The sequence below is a fragment of the Pinus tabuliformis genome, chromosome 2_1 (assembly GCF_031772625.1).
Source record: "Pinus tabuliformis cultivar Carrire ecotype Pingquan chromosome 2_1, CPIR1, whole genome shotgun sequence".
Classification (NCBI taxonomy): Eukaryota; Viridiplantae; Streptophyta; class Pinopsida; order Pinales; family Pinaceae; genus Pinus; species Pinus tabuliformis.
Window position 1 is genome coordinate 713,131,258 of NC_142299.1, and position 21,922 is coordinate 713,153,179.

A 21,922-nucleotide genomic window follows, 5' to 3' on the forward strand; every position below is an offset into this window, starting at 1 on the left:
TCTGCTTTGTTGTTAGTTCCAGGTCCTCCATTCCAATGTATGTCAAAAGCTTGTCCTTCTTCTGGGATTATATAAACTCCACAGGCGCATGTGTCATGCTGAGCAGCACCGTCAAAAAAAGCACAGGGATATCCATAGGCATCGTTGGGCTGTTGATTCCTTCCTTGTCTGACTTTGGGATGTCGTGGCCGAGCTAGCGCTTCATATAAACAAAGGATAGATTCGAAAAATTTATAAAATGGTTCCCTTTTGGAATCTAAAATAATTCGATTTCGCCATTTCCATATGGCCCAGATTGTTAACAAAGAAATGGGCCTCCACTTGCAGTACATGTTACTCCATGCTTTGAAAGCCTCATATATAGAAGGAGCATTGACGATGGCGAAACCAAAGTGAGTAGTCAAGTTCTGCCAAATCAACTGGGATTGAGCACACTGTAGGAAAATATGCAAATTATTCTTAGAATTTGACCTACAAAGGGGGCATATGACAGGCCCACACCATTTGCGCTTCTAGAGATTCTCCCAAGTGAGATTCCTGTCATGAAAAACCAGCCAAGCAAAAATAATTATTTTTAAAGGGCATCCAGGTTTCCAAAATGTTGGGGGAAAAATACGATCACATGCATCGGATTCTGATAATAAAATTTGGAGATATATATGCTTTGCATATACAGTCAATGCACCACCGAGACCTTTCCAAACGAGGCAATTCCTGTCTGACGAGTGATACAATCCACGCGATTGCAGTGAAATAATGATAGCATTCCATTGGGATTCCAGAGCACCGGGTAATTGCATTTCTGTAGCAGTTTTCCAGATTGGAATAGGACCATACCATTTTTTTATTGCACTAGCCCAAAAGAAATATCCCCTGCTGTGTAAATTTCTCAAAAGTTGAGAGGAGATATGGATCTTTTCTCCCGCACTTGCGAATTCATCAAATCCAATGATAATAATGGATCCGGATTGGAATTTCCAAATCAAATTTTTTCTAAAGAACAACTCCAATCTTTTAAAACCTCTCCATATATATGAGTCGTTGGTGTATCTAGTGGAGCGCTATCTATACCAATATGTCATGTTTTTCTCATCCATGTACTTAGCTCTAATGGTTTTTCTCCAGTTGGATTCACCCATAATCGCTTTCCACATTGATTTACATAGAAGGGCTCTTCTAAAGGAGTGTAAATCCAATATGCCCCAACCTCCCATATTTTTTGGCCGTGTCAACTTCGAAAGCTTGCTGAGGTGATATTTATCTTCTCCTTCTGTCCTCCCCATATGAAATTAGATATCATTCTGTTTAAACTGTTAATAGTAGATGAAGGGATATAGAAAAGGTGTGCCCAAGAAACCATGATTTGTACCAGTAGGGATTGTGTGAGAATGGTGCGACCTCCAATTGATAAGCCCCTGTATTCCCATGTAGATATTTTCTTATAGAACTGATCCGGAATCCACAACTAGTCGGCCAATCTGTAACCCATAGGTTTCAAATTGAATCCTAGATATTTGAAGCCCTTCAGGATAGGAAATGCTTTAATGTTGAAAAGATCTATTATAAATGTGATTATATCTCCATTTACATCAGCGACATGGAATGAAGATTTTAAATCGTCGATATACATGCCGGTGGCCTTTTGAAATCTCTCCAAGATTTCATAGATACATATCCATGTTGATTTGTACAGTATGGCTGACAGAAGGATATCATCAACAAAAAGATTATGCGACATGAATATATCCCTGCAAATGGGGAGAGGCTTATATCTCTCTTGTTGGATCTCTTTCTTTATGTGTAGGCTCAGAGATTTCATAACTAGAATGAAAAGGAGTGGAGATAGGGAGAAACCTTGACGTAAGCCCCTGGTCGCTTTGAAGAAAGGAGTTGGGACACCGTTAATTAGGACTGTATAATTTACTTCCACCACACAGGCCATGATCCATCTAATGCACCTGACATCTAGGCCAATCCTAGCCAGTAGGCATCGCATAAATCCCCAGTGCACACAGTCGTATGCCTTTTTAAGGACGGTTTTTAAAAGAGCAACTTCTATTTTCCTGCTATGCATTGAGTGTAAGCATTCTTGGGTGAGAGCCACCGCTTCTAAGATATTTCTGTCTTTAAGAAACCCGTGTTGCTTTGGAGAAAGATGTAGAGATAGAGTGTTTCTAATTCGAATAGATATAATCTTTGATATGACCTTGTATAATACGTTACACAATGAGATTGGCCGATAATCTGAAAATGTGGAGGAGAGCTTTTTCTTTGGAATTAGAGCGATATATGTTGAGGAGATTTTTTGGCTTATGAAACCCTGTGTTCTCGTTTCCTTGACCATCTTTAGGATATTTGTCTTAAATATTTCAAAGAAGTGGATGAAGAAATCGATGGTCCACCCATCGAGCCCGAGGCACTTGTCCTTCTGGAATGATTTCATTGTTGCCAATAATTCTTCTTTTGAAACTTCAGCAAATAGAGCTCTGTTTAGACTTTCATCAAACATAGTGGGGTACGGGTCTATTCCACATAGAATATCCTCAATATTGCAAACAGAATCCTCACTGTAAGCCCTTTTGTAAAATTTCGCAGCTTCTCTAGAAATAGCATCCTTTGAGGAGTGAGAATTTCCTTCCTCATCCTTGATCTCCCAAATAGAGTTTGTCTCCCTTCTCTTATTTGAAAACCTGTGAAAAACCTTGGTGTTTTATCTCCTTCTCTGAGCCATAATGCTCGACTTTTGAGCCTCCAAGTGGCCTCTTCTTCTTATAATATCTTTTGTTTTCTTCTTTCTAAATCCCATATATGTTTTATGATGGTGGATGCCATGGAGGGATTTTTAAAAAGTGTAGATAAGTACTCCAGTTTCCTACATATGTCCTTTAGCTCCTTTATTGGAGACCGATTTCTCTTTTTGCCATTTTTTAACCTCCTTTTGAAGAAATTGCAGGCAGTCAAGGAATTGTCGGGAAGAGTCATTTTCCTGCATGGGAGATAGCTTCCATGTATCATTTATAAATTTGTTGAATTGACCATCAGCAAGCCATGTACAATTGAACTTGAAAGGATATCCAAATCTGCGTCCAACATATTTCCACTAAAAAGAAATGGGGAGGTGATCAGATATGAAAGATGGTATGATGTTCATTGTAGGAGGCCCATATCTTTTTATCAGTCTTTCATGGAAGATAAATTTGTCTAATCTTTTCGCCAGATAGGAATTGTTGGATTGCCCATTGTCCCAAGTTGGTCCCTGACCAACAGGCAGGATATCAATAAAATTATTTTGTATAATAGATTCCCAAATGAATCTCCCCATCGGATCATATTTCCTGCCATTGCCCCATATTTTGTCATTACAAAAGGTGTAATTAAAATCTCCACCAATTATAAAAGAGTCAATTTCAAGTAGTTCAGAAGAAAGAAGATAATTCCAGAAAGGGAACCGGTTTTTATATGGAGCATAAATATTCAATATGTGAATGGGGTCTGAAGATCCACGGAAATGGGCCAGCACAAGAATGCAAGCGAAACATTGAAAAGCAGTAGTCATAATCCATTTAGGGTCCCATAATACAGCTAGTCCTCCAGACATGCCCACAGCATTTGAAGCGACCATATGCCATGTTGGTAGCATTTGCCTGAAGTAAGAAATGGTTTGTGAGCTATCGTGCATGGTTTCCTGTATAAGAAGCATTTTAGGTTTTGAAGAGAGAAAAAGATTTTTTAGGGCCAGAAATTTGGGGTCAGCTCCAAGGCCCCAAATGTTCATTGATAGAATGTCAATCATTTGGGAACATCATTAGGCCGACATGCTCTAAGAGGCCTTTTATCAGGAATATCTTCAGCTGCAATTTCTGTAACAGGAATGTCAATTAAGGAAAGATCCCGGGTTGACGAGTCCTGTCTTCCCTTCCTACCCCGGAAGTGTCTACTACCACGCTTCTCTTTGTGGCGGACAGTTATGTTTCTAGCCGAATTAGGGCTAATATTGGGCGAGGGGGAACGATTGGGTCGATGGACAGTTAATGGTTGAAGTTTTAAAGATGCTTTTTTAAGGAGGTCAGTATCCTGATCAAAAGAATTACGGGGAGAGGTTCAAGGGGATAGTGGAGGGGAAATAGGGATATATGGAGCCTTACCTTTGCGGTCAGGTACATGTCCAAGGGATGGAGGTTTAGGGGAGTGAGCTATATATGGAGATTTATTATTTATATCAAAAGAGCGACCAAGTGAGGGGGAAGACGGGAATCTTTGGATGGGTGGAATGTGAGAGGAAGAGGATTGGGGCGATGAAGATATGTATTGAATATGGGCGGACACAGGATCAATACATGGAGGCTTAGAAGATGCAGGAGGGAGGGGAATCTCAGGGTCCAGTTCCAATTCACGAGGCGGAGAAATATTGGAGAAGCCCGTTACTCTGGCCGACAGGTTAAAAAAGGACAGCGAGGGAGTCTTAGAAACAGTGGAAGAATGGGGTCGATCAGCAGAATAGTTAGAATTACGATTTGTAGGGTCCACAGATACAGATCGAGATTGTGGAAGACTGGCAGATCAATGTAGGGAACGACCTTTCGGTGAGGATAGGACGTCATTGGTTATGACTGGAGCCCGATAGACCTCCATGGTGTTAGGCCATTCATATGCCGAATTTTCTCTTTCATATGTCGAAACAGGAATATTTACAACATGGAACCTTTTCTTCTGTTTACCGCCAGGGCGACGAGGACAATTACGAAAAAGGTGTCTGGTTTTGTGACAATTTGAACACCTAAATGGGACGCCCTAGTAATCTAATCGTTGTTGAATTTTGGACAGCTCCCAAGTTAAATCAATAGACTCTGGAAAACCCCCAAAATATGGGAGATTGTGTAGTCTTTCCTGTTGCACCACAAAGCCTCAAGCCTGTTCAACCAGCCAGAGAGATGTATATTTTTTATGATATGTTTAGACAGTACATGGTCGATGATGACTTTCGAGTCTCCAAAAATATGAAGGTTTTTGAGGCCAAGGAAGTCAGATATAGAAAGGAGACCAGCCATGGCCATAATTTCTGCTTTGTTGTTAGTTCCAGGTCCTCCATTCCAATGTATGTCAAAATCTTGTCCTTCTTCTGGGATTATATAAACTCCACAGGCGCATGTGTCATGCTGAGCAGCACCGTCAAAAAAAGCACAGGGATATCCATAGGCATCGTTGGGCTGTTGATTCCTTCCTTGTCTGACTTTGGGATGTCGTGGCCGAGCTAGCGCTTCATATAAACAAAGGATAGATTCGAAAACTTTATAAAATGGTTCCCTTTTGGAATCTAAAATAATTCGATTTCGCCATTTCCATATGGCCCAGATTGTTAACAAAGAAATGGGCCTCCACTTGCAGTACATGTTGCTCCATGCTTTGAAAGCCTCATATATAGAAGGAGCATTGACGATGGCGAAACCAAAGTGAGTAGTTAAGTTCTGCCAAATCAATTGGGATTGAGCACACTGTAGGAAAATATGCAAATTATTCTTAGAATTTGACCTACAAAGGGGGCATATGACAGGCCCACACCATTTGCGCTTCTAGAGATTCTCCCAAGTGAGATTCCTGTCATGAAAAACAAGCCAAGCAAAAATAATTATTTTTAAAGGGCATCCAGGCTTCCAAAATGTTGGGGGAAAAATATGATCACATGCATCGGATTCTGATAATAAAATTTGGAGATATATATGCTTTGCATATACAATCAATGCACCACCGAGACCTTTCCAAACGAGGCAATTCCTGTCTGACGAGCGATACAATCCACGCGATTGCAGTGAAATAATGATAGCATTCCATTGGGATTCCAGAGCACCGGATAATTTCATTTCTGTAGCAGTTTTCCAGATTGGAATAGGACCATACCATTTTTTTATTGCACTAGCCCAAAAGAAATATCCCCTGCTGTGTAAATTTCTCAAAAGTTGAGAGGAGATATGGATCTTTTCTCCCGCACTTGCGAATTCATCAAATACAATGATAATAATGGATCTGGATTGGAATTTCCAAATCAAATTTTTTCTAAAGAACAACTCCAATCTTTTAAAACCTCTCCATATATATGAGTCGTTGGTGGATCTAGTGGAGCGCTATCTATACCAATATGTCATGTTTTTCTCATCCATGTACTTAGCTCTAATGGTTTTTCTCCAGTTGGATTCACCCATAATCGCTTTCCACATTGATTTACATAGAAGGGCTCTTCTAAAGGAGTGTAAATCCAATATGCCCCAACCTCCCATATTTTTTGGCCGTGTCAACTTCGAAAGCTTGCTGAGGTGATATTTATCTTCTCCTTCTGTCCTCCCCATATGAAATTAGATATCATTCTGTTTAAACTGTTAATAGTAGATGAAGGGATATAGAAAAGGTGTGCCCAAGAAACCATGATTTGTACCAGCAGGGATTGTGTGAGAATGGTGCGACCTCCAATTGATAAGCCCCTGTATTCCCATGTAGATATTTTCTTATAGAACTGATCCGGAATCCACAACTCGTCGGCCAATCTGTAACCCATAGGTTTCAAATTGAATCCTAGATATTTGAAGCCCTTCAGGATAGGAAATGCTTTAATGTTGAAAAGATCTATTAGAAATGTGATTATATCTCCATTTACATCAGCGACATGGAATGAAGATTTTAAATCATCGATATACATGCCGGTGGCTTTTTGAAATCTCTCCAAGATTTCATAGATACATATCCATGTTGATTTGTACAGTATGGCTGACAGAAGGATATCATCAACAAAAAGATTATGCGACATGAATATATCCCTGCAAATGGGGAGAGGCTTGTATCTCTCTTGTTGGATCGCTTTCTTTATGTGTAGGCTCAGAGATTCCATAACTAGAATGAAAAGGAGTGGAGATAGGGAGAAACCTTGACGTAAGCCCTTGGTCGCTTTGAAGAAAGGAGTTGGGACACCGTTAATTAGGACTGTATAATTTACTTCCACCACACAGGCCATGATCCATCTAATGCACCTGACATCTAGGCCAATCCTAGCCAGTAGGCATCGCATAAATCCCCAGTTCACACAGTCGTATGCCTTTTTAAGGCCGATTTTTAAAAGAGCAACTTCTATTTTCCTGCTATGCATTGAGTGTAAGCATTCTTGGGTGAGAGCCACCGCTTCTAAGATATTTCTGTCTTTAAGAAACCCGTGTTGCTCTGGAGACAGATGTAGAGATAGAGTGTTTCTAATTTGAATAGCTATAATCTTTGATATGACCTTGTATAATACGTTGCACAATGAGATTGGCCGATAATCTGAAATGTGGAGGAGAGCTTTTTCTTTGGAATTAGAGCGATATATGTTGAGGAGATTTTCTGGCTTATGAAACCCTGTGTTCTCGTTTCCTCGACCATCTTTAGGATATCTGTCTTAAATAATTCAAAGAAGTGGATGAAGAAATCGATGGTCCACCCATCCGGCCCGAGGCACTTGTCTTTCTGGAATGATTTCATTGTTGCCAATAATTCTTCTTCTGAAACTTCAGCAAATAGAGCTCTGTTTAGACTTTCATCAAACATAGTGGGGTATGGGTCTATTCCCCATAGAATATCCTCAATATCGCAGACAGAATCCTCACTGTAAGCCCTTTTGTAAAATTTCACAGCTTCTCTAGAAATAGCATCCTTTGAGGAGTGAGAATTTCCTTCCTCATCCTTGATTTCCCAAATAGAGTTTGTCTCCCTTCTCTTATTTGAAAACCTGTGAAAAAACTTGGTGTTTTATCTCCTTCTCTGAGCCATAATGCTCGACTTTTGAGCCTCCAAGAGGCCTCTTCTTCTTATAATATCTTTTGTTTTCTTCTTTCTAAATCCCATATATGTTTTATGATGGTGGATGCCATGGAGGGATTTTTAAAATGTGTAGATAAGTACTCCAGTTTCCTACATATGTCCTTTAGCTCCTTTATTGGAGACCGATTTCTCTTTTTGCCATTTTTTAACCTCCTTTTGAAGAAATTGCAGGCAGTCAAGGAATTGCCGGGAAGAGTCATTTTCCTGCATGGGAGATAGCTTCCATGTATCATTTATAAATTTGTTGAATTGACCATCAGCAAGCCATGTAAAATTGAACTTGAAAGGATATCCAAATCTGCGTCCAACATATTTCCATTAAAAAGAAATGGGGAGGTGATCAGATATGAAAGATGGTATGATGTTCATTGTAGGAGGCCCATATCTTTTTATCAGTCTTTCAAGGAAGATAAATTTGTCTAATCTTTTCACCAGATAGGAATTGTTGGATTGCCCATTGTCCCAAGTTGGTCCCTGACCAACAAGCAGGATATCAATAAAATTATTTTGTATAATAGATTCCCAAATGAATCTCCCCATCGGATCATATTTCCTGCCATTGCCCCATATTTTGTCATTACAAAAGGTGTAATTAAAATCTCCACCAATTATAAAAGAGTCAATTTCAAGTAGTTCAGAAGAAAGAAGATAATTCCAGAAAGGGAACCGGTTTTATATGGAGCATAAATATTCAATATGTGAATGGGGTCTGAAGATCCACGGAAATGGGCCAGCACAAGAATGCAAGCGAAACATTGAAAAGCAGCAGTCATAATCCATTTAGGGTCCCATAATACAGCTAGTCCTCCAGACATGCCCACAGCATTTGAAGCGACCATATGCCATGTTGGTAGCATTTGCCTGAAGTAAGAAATGGTTTGTGAGCTATCGTGCATGGTTTCCTGTATAAGAAGCATTTTAGGTTTTGAAGAGAGAAAAAGAATTTTTAGGGCCAGAAATTTGGGGTCAGCTCCAAGGCCCCAAGTGTTCATTGATAGAATGTCAATCATTTGGGAACATCATTAGGCCGACATGCTCTAAGAGGCCTTTTATCAGGAATATCTTCAGCTGCAATTTCTGTAACAGGAATGTCAATTAAGGAAAGATCTCGGGTTGACGAGTCCTGTCTTCCCTTCCTACCCCGGAAGTGTCTACTACCACGCTTCTCTTTGTGGCGGACAGTTATGTTTCTAGCCAAATTAGGGCTAATATTGGGCGAGGGGGAACGATTGGGTCGATGGACAGTTAATGGTTGAAGTTTTAAAGATGCTTTTTTAAGGAGGTCAGTATCCTGATCAAAAGAATTACGGGGAGAGGTTCAAGTGGATAGTGGAGGGGAAATAGGGATATATGGAGCCTTACCTTTACGGTCAGGTACATGTCCAAGGGATGGAGGTTTAGGGGAGTGAGCTATATATGGAGATTTATTATTTATATCAAAAGAGCGACCAAGTGAGGGGGAAGACGGGAATCTTTGGATGGGTGGAATGTGAGAGGAAGAGGATTGGGGCGATGAAGATATGTATTGAATATGGGCGGACACAGGATCAATACATGGAGGCTTAGAAGATGCAGGAGGGAGGGGAATCTCAGGGTCCAGTTCCAATTCACGAGGCGGAGAAATATTGGAGAAGCCCGTTACTCTGGCCGACAGGTTAATAAAGGACAGCGAGGGAGTCTTAGAAACAATGGAAGAATGGGGTCGATCAGCAGAATAGTTAGAATTACGATTTGTAGGGTCCACAGATACAGATCGAGATTGTGGAAGACTGGCAGATCAATGTAGGGAATGACCTTTCAGTGAGGATAGGACGTCATTGGTTATGACTGGAGCCCGATAGACCTCCATGGTGTTAGGCCATTCATATGCCGAATTTTCTCTTTCATATGTCGAAACAGGAATATTTACAACATGGAACCTTTTCTTCTGTTTACCGCCAGGGCGACGAGGACAATTACGAAAAAGGTGTCTGGTTTTGTGACAATTTGAACACCTAAATGGGACGCCCTAGTAATCTAATCGTTGTTGAATTTTGGACAGCTCCCAAGTTAAATCAATAGACTCTGGAAAACCCCCAAAATATGGGAGGTTGTGTAGTCTTTCCTGTTGCACCACAAAGCCTCAAGCCTGTTCAACCAGCCAGAGAGATGTATATTTTTTATGATATGTTTAGACAGTACATGGTCGATGATGACTTTCGAGTCTCCAAAAATATGAAGGTTTTTGAGGCCAAGGAAGTCAGATATAGAAAGGAGACCAGCCATGGCCATAATTTCTGCTTTGTTGTTAGTTCCAGGTCCTCCATTCCAATGTATGTCAAAATCTTGTCCTTCTTCTGGGATTATATAAACTCCACAGGCGCATGTGTCATGCTGAGCAGCACCGTCAAAAAAAGCACAGGGATATCCATAGGCATCGTTGGGCTGTTGATTCCTTCCTTGTCTGACTTTGGGATGTCGTGGCCGAGCTAGCGCTTCATATAAACAAAGGATAGATTCGAAAACTTTATAAAATGGTTCCCTTTTGGAATCTAAAATAATTCGAGTTCGCCATTTCCATATGGCCCAGATTGTTAACAAAGAAATGGGCCTCCACTTGCAGTACATGTTGCTCCATGCTTTGAAAGCCTCATATATAGAAGGAGCATTGACGATGGCGAAACCAAAGTGAGTAGTTAAGTTCTGCCAAATCAATTGGGATTGAGCACACTGTAGGAAAATATGCAAATTATTCTTAGAATTTGACCTACAAAGGGGGCATATGACAGGCCCACACCATTTGTGCTTCTAGAGATTCTCCCAAGTGAGATTCCTGTCATGAAAAACAAGCCAAGCAAAAATAATTATTTTTAAAGGGCATCCAGGTTTCCAAAATGTTGGGGGAAAAATATGATCACATGCATCGGATTCTGATAATAAAATTTGGAGATATATATGCTTTGCATATACAATCAATGCACCACCGAGACCTTTCCAAACGAGGCAATTCCTGTCTGACGAGCGATACAATCCACGCGATTGCAGTGAAATAATGATAGCATTCCATTGGGATTCCAGAGCACCGGGTAATTTCATTTCTGTAGCAGTTTTCCAGATTGGAATAGGACCATACCATTTTTTTATTGCACTAGCCCAAAAGAAATATCCCCTGCTATGTAAATTTCTCAAAAGTTGAGAGGAGATATGGATCTTTTCTCCCGCACTTGCGAATTCATCAAATCCAATGATAATAATGGATCTGGATTGGAATTTCCAAATCAAATTTTTTCTAAAGAACAACTCCAATCTTTTAAAACCTCTCCATATATATGAGTCGTTGGTGGATCTAGTGGAGCGCTATCTATACCAATATGTCATGTTTTTCTCATCCATGTACTTAGCTCTAATGGTTTTTCTCCAGTTGGATTCACCCATAATCGCTTTCCACATTGATTTACATAGAAGGGCTCTTCTAAAGGAGTGTAAATCCAATATGCCCCAACCTCCCATATTTTTTGGCCGTGTCAACTTCGAAAGCTTGCTGAGGTGATATTTATCTTCTCCTTCTGTCCTCCCCATATGAAATTAGATATCATTCTGTTTAAACTGTTAATAGTAGATGAAGGGATATAGAAAAGGTGTGCCCAATAAACCATGATTTGTACCAGCAGGGATTGTGTGAGAATGGTGCGACCTCCAATTGATAAGCACCTGTATTCCCATGTAGATATTTTCTTATAGAACCGATCCGGAATCCACGACCAGTCGGCCAATCTGTAACCCATAGGTTTCAAATTGAATCCTAGATATTTGAAGCCCTTCAGGATAGGAAATGCTTTAATGTTGAAAAGATCTGTTAGAAATGTGATTATATCTCCATTTACATCAGCGACATGGAATGAAGATTTTAAATCATCGATATACATGCCGGTGGCTTTTTGAAATCTCTCCAAGATTTCATAGATACATATCCATGTTGATTTGCACAGTATGGCTGACAGAAGGATATCATCAACAAAAAGATTATGCGACATGAATATATCCCTGCAAATGGGGAGAGGCTTGTATCTCTCTTGTTGGATCGCTTTCTTTATGTGTAGGCTCAGAGATTCCATAACTAGAATGAAAAGGAGTGGAGATAGGGAGAAACCTTGACGTAAGCCCTTGGTCGCTTTGAAGAAAGGAGTTGGGACACCGTTAATTAGGACTGTATAATTTACTTCCACCACACAGGCCATGATCCATCTAATGCACCTGACATCTAGGCCAATCCTAGCCAGTAGGCATCGAATAAATCCCCAGTTCACACAGTCGTATGCCTTTTTAAGGCCGATTTTTAAAAGAGCAACTTCTATTTTCCTGCTATGCATTGAGTGTAAGCATTCTTGGGTGAGAGCCACCACTTCTAAGATATTTCTGTCTTTAAGAAACCCGTGTTGCTCTGGAGACAGATGTAGAGATAGAGTGTTTCTAATTTGAATAGATATAATCTTTGATATGACCTTGTATAATACGTTACACAATGAGATTGGCCGATAATCTGAAATGTGGAGGAGAGCTTTTTCTTTGGAATTAGAGCGATATATGTTGAGGAGATTTTTTGGCTTATGAAACCCTGTGTTCTCGTTTCCTTGACCATCTTTAGGATATCTGTCTTAAATATTTCAAAGAAGTGGATGAGGAAATCGATGGTCCACCCATCGAGCCTGAGGCACTTGTCCTTCTGGAATGATTTCATTGTTGCCAATAATTCTTCTTCTGAAACTTCAGCAAATAGAGCTCTGTTTAGACTTTCATCAAACATAGTGGGGTACGGGTCTATTCCCCATAGAATATCCTCAATATCGCAAACAGAATCCTCACTGTAAGCCCTTTTGTAAAATTTCACAGCTTCTCTAGAAATAGCATCCTTTGAGGAGTGAGAATTTCCTTCCTCATCCTTGATTTCCCAAATAGAGTTTGTCTCCCTTCTCTTATTTGAAAACCTGTGAAAAAACTTGGTGTTTTATCTCCTTCTCTGAGCCATAATGCTCGACTTTTGAGCCTCCAAGAGGCCTCTTCTTCTTATAATATCTTTTGTTTTCTTCTTTCTAAATCCCATATATGTTTTATGATGGTGGATGCCATGGAGGGATTTTTAAAATGTGTAGATAAGTACTCCAGTTTCCTACATATGTCCTTTAGCTCCTTTATTGGAGACCGATTTCTCTTTTTGCCATTTTTTAACCTCCTTTTGAAGAAATTGCAGGCAGTCAAGGAATTGCCGGGAAGAGTCATTTTCCTGCATGGGAGATAGCTTCCATGTATCATTTATAAATTTGTTGAATTGACCATCAGCAAGCCATGTAAAATTGAACTTGAAAGGATATCCAAATCTGCGTCCAACATATTTCCATTAAAAAGAAATGGGGAGGTGATCAGATATGAAAGATGGTATGATGTTCATTGTAGGAGGCCCATATCTTTTTATCAGTCTTTCATGGAAGATAAATTTGTCTAATCTTTTCGCCAGATAGGAATTGTTGGATTGCCCATTGTCCCAAGTTGGTCCCTGACCAACAAGCAGGATATCAATAAAATTATTTTGTATAATAGATTCCCAAATGAATCTCCCCATCGGATCATATTTCCTGCCATTGCCCCATATTTTGTCATTACAAAAGGTGTAATTAAAATCTCCACCAATTATAAAAGAGTCAATTTCAAGTAGTTCAGAAGAAAGAAGATAATTCCAGAAAGGGAACCGGTTTTATATGGAGCATAAATATTCAATATGTGAATGGGGTCTGAAGATCCACGGAAATGGGCCAGCACAAGAATGCAAGCGAAACATTGAAAAGCAGCAGTCATAATCCATTTAGGGTCCCATAATACAGCTAGTCCTCCAGACATGCCCACAGCATTTGAAGCGACCATATGCCATGTTGGTAGCATTTGCCTGAAGTAAGAAATGGTTTGTGAGCTATCGTGCATGGTTTCCTGTATAAGAAGCATTTTAGGTTTTGAAGAGAGAAATAGAATTTTTAGGGCCAGAAATTTGGGGTCAGCTCCAAGGCCCCAAGTGTTCATTGATAGAATGTCAATCATTTGGGAACATCATTAGGCCGACATGCTCTACGAGGCCTTTTATCAGGAATATCTTCAGCTGCAATTTCTGTAACAGGAATGTCAATTAAGGAAAGATCCCGGGTTGACGAGTCCTGTCTTCCCTTCCTACCCCGGAAGTGTCTACTACCACGCTTCTCTTTGTGGCGGACAGTTATGTTTCTAGCCAAATTAGGGCTAATATTGGGCGAGGGGGAACGATTGGGTCGATGGACAGTTAATGGTTGAAGTTTTAAAGATGCTTTTTTAAGGAGGTCAGTATCCTGATCAAAAGAATTACGGGGAGAGGTTCAAGTGGAGAGTGGAGGGGAAATAGGGATATATGGAGCCTTACCTTTGCGGTCAGGTACATGTCCAAGGGATGGAGGTTTAGGGGAGTGAGCTATATATGGAGATTTATTATTTATATCAAAAGAGCGACCAAGTGAGGGGGAAGACGGGAATCTTTGGATGGGTGGAATGTGAGAGGAAGAGGATTGGGGCGATGAAGATATGTATTGAATATGGGCGGACACAGGATCAATACATGGAGGCTTAGAAGATGCAGGAGGGAGGGGAATCTCAGGGTCCAGTTCCAATTCACGAGGCGGAGAAATATTGGAGAAGCCCGTTACTCTGGCCGACGGGTTAAAAAAGGACAGCGAGGGAGTCTTAGAAACAATGGAAGAATGGGGTCGATCAACAGAATAGTTAGAATTACGATTTGTAGGGTCCACAGATACAGATCGAGATTGCGGAAGACTGGCAGATCAATCTAGGGAACGACCTTTCGGTTAGGATAGGACGTCATTGGTTATGACTGGAGCCCGATAGACCTCCATGGTGTTAGGCCATTCATATGCCGAATTTTCTCTTTCATATGTCGAAACAGGAATATTTACAGCATGGAACCTTTTCTTTTGTTTACCGCCAGGGTGACGAGGACAATTACAAAAAAGGTGTCCAGTTTTGTGACAATTTGAATACCTAAATGGGACGCCCTAGTAATCTAATCGTTGTTGAATTTTGGACAGCTCCCAAGTTACATCAATAGACTCTGGAAAACCCCCTCTGAATTCCTTTTCTATGAGAATCCAGGCCACCCGCTTGTCTTTTGCCCCAATACACCTAGGATTGACGTATATGAACCGCCGAATAACATTTCCTATTTTTTCCATAGATTCTTTGGTCCACAGCTCAAGAGGCAGGCCATGTAATTTTGGCCAAATGTAATTGTTTTGGGGCGTGCAACGAAGCAGATTAAAACCGATAAACCATCTGTGCAGAGCTAAAAAGCTCTTCTCTTTCACCTAGTGTTTCGAATAGATAATTAGCTCTTCTCTTTCACCTAGTGTTTCGAATAGATAATTTCCAAGTCACGTACCCTAAGGAAGTGGAAAGTAGATATTTTATTGACAATGATTAATTAATTCTTTTAACTATCTTTACATTATTTGATAAGAGAGAAGTAGATTAATTAATTATTTTAACTATTTATTGTATTGAAATATATCTTTTATAACCTAATATAAAAGATATATATAATTCCTTCATAATTCTATATAAATAATAAAATAATTAAACATGTATAATTATTTTAATGTTAACATGAAATTTAAATAAAATATCTATAAATATTAATAAAAAAATAATAATAATAAATATTTTAATTTCTATTTTAATTAAAATATTTTTATTTCAACCTTTTATGTATAAAAATATATATTATGAAAATATAAATTTTATTTAAATTTAAATTTAAAATAATATCATTAACAAATATTTCATTATTAAAAATAATTAAAAAATATTTCATTATTAAAAATAATAAAAAAATATTTCATTATTTGGGCTCCCATTAGTCATGCGATCAATCAATCTAGATCTAACGGTCATGAGAAAACATAAGTAGGTTGTGTAACGAATTCCTTTCCTGGTACTAGAGTTGTGCCTCATTCTGTCGTGTGCTTTAGTGTTAGGACACTCTGCAACTTCATGGCGATAGAGGGTTTCAACAACTAGAATTGCTTCCTTTTGCAAGTATTCAAAGTGCACAACCTCCCTGTTTGACATTTTGAACTAGAATTGCTTCCTTTTGCAAGTATTCAAAGTGCACAACCTCCCTGTTTGACATTTTGAGAGTTTAATGGCGATTTTCAAAACATCATCTATACAAGTAATCATAATAAAAATTCTCAAACACTATAATAATTATTTTCTATTTTAAATTTTTATTTTATGTTTTTTGAAATAATCAAATATAAACCTTTTAATTTTAATTATTATAACAAAGTTTAAAGATAAACATAAATTTAAATTTATAAATTTTATTTTATTTTAAATTTCAATGAATCCTCAGTAACAGCTCTACTTGCAACCCGATATAAATCGGAGTGTTATGATCAAAGTTATTGGAGTTCAAATCCCCTTAACTAACTCGCAGGAGGAGCAACCTAGACACCTAAAAGTTATAGTGGTAGCAATGAGATTCAACCCCATATCAAACGAGTACAAAACCAGCCCAATTACCAATTCCCCTGATCACTAAAAAAAATCCATATTATTTTTAATTATAATTCTAAAATAAATAAAACCCAAAAATAATTAAATATAAAAATTTATTTAAAATATATATATTTATTAAACCGAAGCGATTAAAAAGCATTGATTACCACTTTTCTCATTATCATTTACCATAAACCCAAGTGCTCATATTCTTTGCTACCCATTTTCCCGTATATTAATTAAAAAGAAAGAAAAAAATTGCCACCACATTCTAAATGTGTATTCAATGGTTTATTTTATACACATAAATAAACAAAGCTCGCACCTTTTATATATATATATATATAAACAAAGCTCGCACCTTATATATATATATATATATATATATATATATATATATATATATATATATATATATATATATATATATATATATATATATATATATATATATATATCGAAGTGCTCGTGTTCTTTGCTAACCCATTTTCCCATACCCCATATTCAATGGTCTACTACTATAATACTGGTGTACCTTCTGCACATTAATAGAAGAAAAACTCGCACTTACTTTATATCGAAGAACTTACTACCCTCTTCGTGTGTATTCAGTGGTCTACTACTATAATACTGGTGTATTTTCTACACATTAATAGAAAAAAAGCTTACACCTCCCAAAATACAGTCATGGTTATATTACTAGAAAACATAAACTTTAAACTTTTTGCTCTCACAGACTGTTCAAGTCAACATGGTTTGTTGAATTTTTAATACAGAACTTATTAGCAGCATCAACATTACAAGCCAAACCATAGTTCTAACATAGATGCCTATCTAGTACATAGTTTATCTCTAACATCAACATATATGGCTATCTACTCCATAATTTATCTCTAAAATCCCAATGGATTACGATTAGTTGCATTTTGTTTGAATTCCCTTCGGTAGGTTAAGCCGAGGATAGTGACCATCTTAATAAACCTTCTGTTGAGTTCCAAGGGGAAGGAAACCTTTGTAAACTCTATATTTGCAAACTATTTTACCATGTACTCACCTACTATGATTTCATTCCACTCGAAATCTCACATTAGTGTCTCCTCAACAATGCCTAAACACTGATCTTTGGAACGTCGTATGCACTAAACAGGCATCAGCTAACCGAGTCACCATGAAGCTGTGACACTTCTGATGGAACACTTCACTCTGGTTCTAGTTTTCCAGTATCTTCTCTGCGAGAGGGACTCATAACTTTCCGACTACTCAAATCCAGAGTCTCAGTTTATACGTCACTAAAGGCATGATTAGCATTCGAAAAGGAGAGGGACTCCATAACTTTCCGACTACTCAAATCGGAGTCTCAGCTTATCCGTCACCAAGGCCTGGTTAGTAATACAAAATTTTGAAGTTCTAAACCGAGTCTCCTCATTTTTTTCATTGCATTTTCTGCTCTTTTCATGACATTAATTTTCTGCTCTTTGCATGACATTATTCAAATGTAACTTGTACTCGTAGGAACTCATTGTGTGTGGAATTAAATTCTGCGACTGACAAGTATCTGACAAGTATCCACTTTGCATTCATTTTTGTAACACATCAAGAGAAAAAAAAAAAATTGAATTTTCATTGTATTTTCTGCTCTTTTCGTGACATTATTCAAATGTCACTTGCAGGAACTCATTGGTTTCCCCTCCCAAAATGTTTACCTCGAAGAATGACATTATCATCTTGAATCTGGCTGATTCTTTTAAAGTTGATTTTGATATTACTTTTTTTTATTGGGAGACTCATTTTTTAGCAGAAAAATTCCCCTAATAACAAGGAAGAGAATTATGATTTATAAGAAAATTAACAGACCAAAAATGATCACTTAGTAAAAATGATAAAAACGCTTAGTTTTATGATAAAAAGACGTCCCTCCATAGCAGGGGCTGAGACATCCAACGAAACATCCTAGCACAGTATAGACATTCATCTTCTGAATGAATGCAATTCAACCTCCTTCCTATTATAAATGTAAAGATGGCAGGAGTTTTATAAGTTCATGACCGGCCGTGTAGCAAGATCCGTTGAACAATAACTTCATAGAAATCTAGAATCCATCAAGGTACATGATGAAAGAGCTTTAGCTCCTTTAACCACAAATATGAACATAGTAAGATTGGCATCAGTTAAAAGTCTTCAATTATTTACAAGTAACAGCCGTGTCATTGCATGTAGTGAGATAATAGTTCAAAAGAGTAAACTAAGAATAAAATATTATATCTTTACAAAGAATCTTACAGAAAACAGACCATCAATGCTACGAGAACTACTACACTACTACACACTTTTTATGATGAATATATTACACAAACCCTCTTGGGCGTTGTCACAGGAGGTCAGATTATTTTCAGATACGGAATCACACTACAGTCAAAATTTCTTAACTATAGCTTGCAATTGTGCCATGTTCGGCAGAATCAGCACAGTACACAAACAACTGTCTTCAATGTCACAATGCCATCAGTTACCAGTGTCTTTTCAGTGGATCTTACTTGGTGACTTATCACCAAAACGAAGGATCACAAGTGCCAAGAAAAATGCCCTAGAGAACAAATGACGAGAAATATCAAGAACACTGCATCTACATGCCAACAGCATCCCATCAAATTAGGTAAGAGAATTATCAAATCCTGAAAAAGCTGTAATAGAATGCTCAAGCCCTCTGAGTGATATAGATCTTCGATGTCAGAGAAGCCTTTCCGAATCACAAATTAATTTTGGAATAGTCATGGTTGACCAGCAAATGGATGTTTGAGCCACTTAGCAATTGATGCCACACTGTTGTAGGTCTGGTCCTTTGATCTTGGTTGTGAAGGGATCTATACGAACCCATAACAAAGAGAAAATAGATGCCAGAAGAATTGACCAAACAATAACAATAGTTGGAGTGCGGTTCTGGCGACCCATTAAACCCTTGAGGAAAGGATAAAGGTGAACAATCACCCAAAAAGCAAAAAAGAGTTTCCCAAACAGGGGACCCCATGATCTATAACCGGTACTGATAGCATATGAGATGCCCGCCACCACATCTACAATGTTAATTATAAGAAAAGTGGTTGGGGGGATAAGGAGAGCAGTCCATTTGATCATATACAACTCTGCAAAATCACCACCTTCGTCTGAAGTTTTTGAGGTAACAGTGAAGTTTGTGTCAACGCCAGCAAGGACCTTTAGTAATCCTTGAATGACTGCAAAGAGATGAGCAGACACACCTCCAATCACCCAGAACTGCTCATTCCTCCACCATTCATCAATGCCAACCCCGCTCCATCGCATTTCTAGTATGCCAGTAGCAAAAATGGATAAAAATAATGAAATGAACCATAAACTTGCAAGAGTGCTAATCTGCAAATCAACAAATGAAAGTTAGAAGGGTCAGAACAATCCGATGTCTGTTAAAAGACCAGTTTTAACCAGATAGTGAGTAGAGGCTAAAAATCTACCTCGGGAATAATGAATTTCCCAGTAAGAAGACATATTGCCGGAAATGTACAATATGCAAGCAGAGGAATAGAAGTGATAGGATAAACAGTGGTGTTTATATATGCCAGCCTCTCCAACCATTTGAGCCTTCCAGTATAACCATACCAAATTGGAAAATGCCTGCTAAGAAGAATTTCCACAGAGCCCAAAGCCCATCGCAGAACTTGGTTCAGACGATCAGAAAGATTAATTGGAGCAGATCCCTTGAATGTAGGGCGAGGAGGCATACAGTATATTGATCGCCAACCACGAGAGTGCATTTTAAAGCGAGTCAAAATATCTTCTGTCACAGAACCATATATCCAACCAATCTGCACAAGATACAAAATCCCAATCCATTAAAAAATTAAATCTCAGTTATGCTAGGCCCAAAGAAACAAATATAGGCACTATTATTCGCAAATTGGTGGTTATGGTTTTACCTCTTTTCCCCAATCTGACTTGTCTTCATAACCACAGCTGATTACATGGATTGCTTCTTTTAATAAATCAGCAGGAGTTGCAGATTGTGGCACGCCACTATTCTCCATTTGAGTGGATGCCACAAAGACAAGGGATTGACCAAATTTTTTGTCCAAGCTTTTTTGGAACACCAGCGGGGATTTTTCATCATCAAATCCTGTGTATAGTTAGCAAACAGTGAAATATGTAAGGCAGAGGCAAATATAAAAATGTGGCATCTAGTAGCTTAAGAAACTGTTTAGAAATTGGCATTTACCTTCCACACCTCCTTCTATGTCTTCCAGACTACTGAATATGGGGACAGTTGAATCAGTTGGCCTGTCTAATTTTTTTGTGTCGTTGTACTTCTTGTTTGATTTTCTGCTCTTCTTTCTAGGTCCACAACAGCTTGAAAAATGGATCTTACCTTTGTGAGGAGGCTCATAACCATAGAGGGCTTGCCTATTGAAAACGCACCCTGTGCCCACATAAACAGGCCCCTGTATCCCATCCAAACCCTTCAAATTGATCTGCAAACAATCCAGTACAATATTTTAGTTTCAAAAGCGCATAAAGCAGCATACGCAAATGCAAGTCTGTAACAATGCAATTTGATCAACACTCACATCAAAAAAGACTGTATTGTGATTAGCATATCGATCATTTCTGTCAATGCCATCAAACCTTTGAGGGAACTGAACATAACGGACTTTCTTCCCAAGGGTAGGATCCATCATAAAACACATGGCCTCACGAAGGGCCCTGTTGTTGTTTATATAATGGTCACAATCAAGATTGAGCATATAAGGGCCATTGGTAAGAAATGCGGAAACACGAACCTGTAAATAAATAACAAGAGGAACATTCTTACTAAGAACAACATAATTTTAAAAAATCAAATTTAAAAGGCAAAATAACTTTTCCATATTTTGGTTTAGAAAATTACTTACCAATGGTTGCTAGATGAGCACGATGGGTGAGGAGAGTGGAAATGCTATTGGCAACGTAATGGAAATTAGGATTTCTGGGTGCAATCTAGGAGCAGTGGTAGCTGGTTGTGAAGTAGCTCAGAGATTGGAGGGATGTGTGCAGCTTATGAGCCTTCCCAGAAGTGCAGGAAGCATTGTTAGGTCAAAGCAAGTGAGTATTTGATTAATTTTTCCTTTTGAATGGATTCTGCAGGGTGCAAAGTTCCTGACCAGATCAAGCTTTATATGGTTACTTCCACAGGCATAAGCCAACTTCATACAAGCAAAATCGGCAAAATCAAGCATCACTTCTTTCAGTCCATCGAATTTACAGAATCGATCCATCCATGCACTCAGCAATGGAATTTTCTCTGGATCTATAAAACGCTATCGGTAGCCTTCTCGAGGACTTTGATAATCGCTGACAAACCACCCAATGCGATGTCAAGCAAGCCGATATGATCCCCTCCAAAATACAGTTTTCCTGAGAAGCACTGGTTGGTTCACAACGCTTCCTATCAAAAGAAAGTTTGTAACGCTATCTTCCACTGCTTTTTGTAGCTGCTCGCCATGGCCAGCGA

General features: G+C 38.6%; 1 protein-coding gene across 1 annotated transcript; it reads right to left on the reverse strand.

The window, feature by feature from the left end:
• Positions 1-19,192: 19,192 nt before the first annotated feature.
• On the reverse strand, positions 19,193-21,686 carry LOC149202579 (putative cellulose synthase A catalytic subunit 2 [UDP-forming]). The gene is made up of 6 exons (XM_089401629.1): positions 21,573-21,686; positions 21,000-21,212; positions 20,651-20,903; positions 20,355-20,551; positions 19,893-20,243; positions 19,193-19,794 (listed from the first exon to the last, which is right to left on the reverse strand). The coding sequence occupies exons 1-6, from the start codon at positions 21,684-21,686 to the stop codon at positions 19,210-19,212; spliced, it is 1,713 nt and encodes a 570-aa protein (XP_089257755.1). The 3' UTR covers positions 19,193-19,209.
• Between the last annotated feature and the right edge of the window lie 236 nt (positions 21,687-21,922).

Bases quoted from the DNA above. Each gene is read 5' to 3' on its own strand.
- LOC149202579 (XM_089401629.1), bottom strand. From the start codon at position 21,686: ATGGATCGATTCTGTAAATTCGATGGACTGAAAGAAGTGATGCTTGAT. The intron at 21,213-21,572 runs GTCAGGAACTTT...ATTTATTTACAG, and splicing joins ACCATATAAAGCTTGATCTG to GTTCGTGTTTCCGCATTTCT. The intron at 20,904-20,999 runs GTGAGTGTTGAT...GATTGTTTGCAG, and splicing joins ACAATACAGTCTTTTTTGAT to ATCAATTTGAAGGGTTTGGA.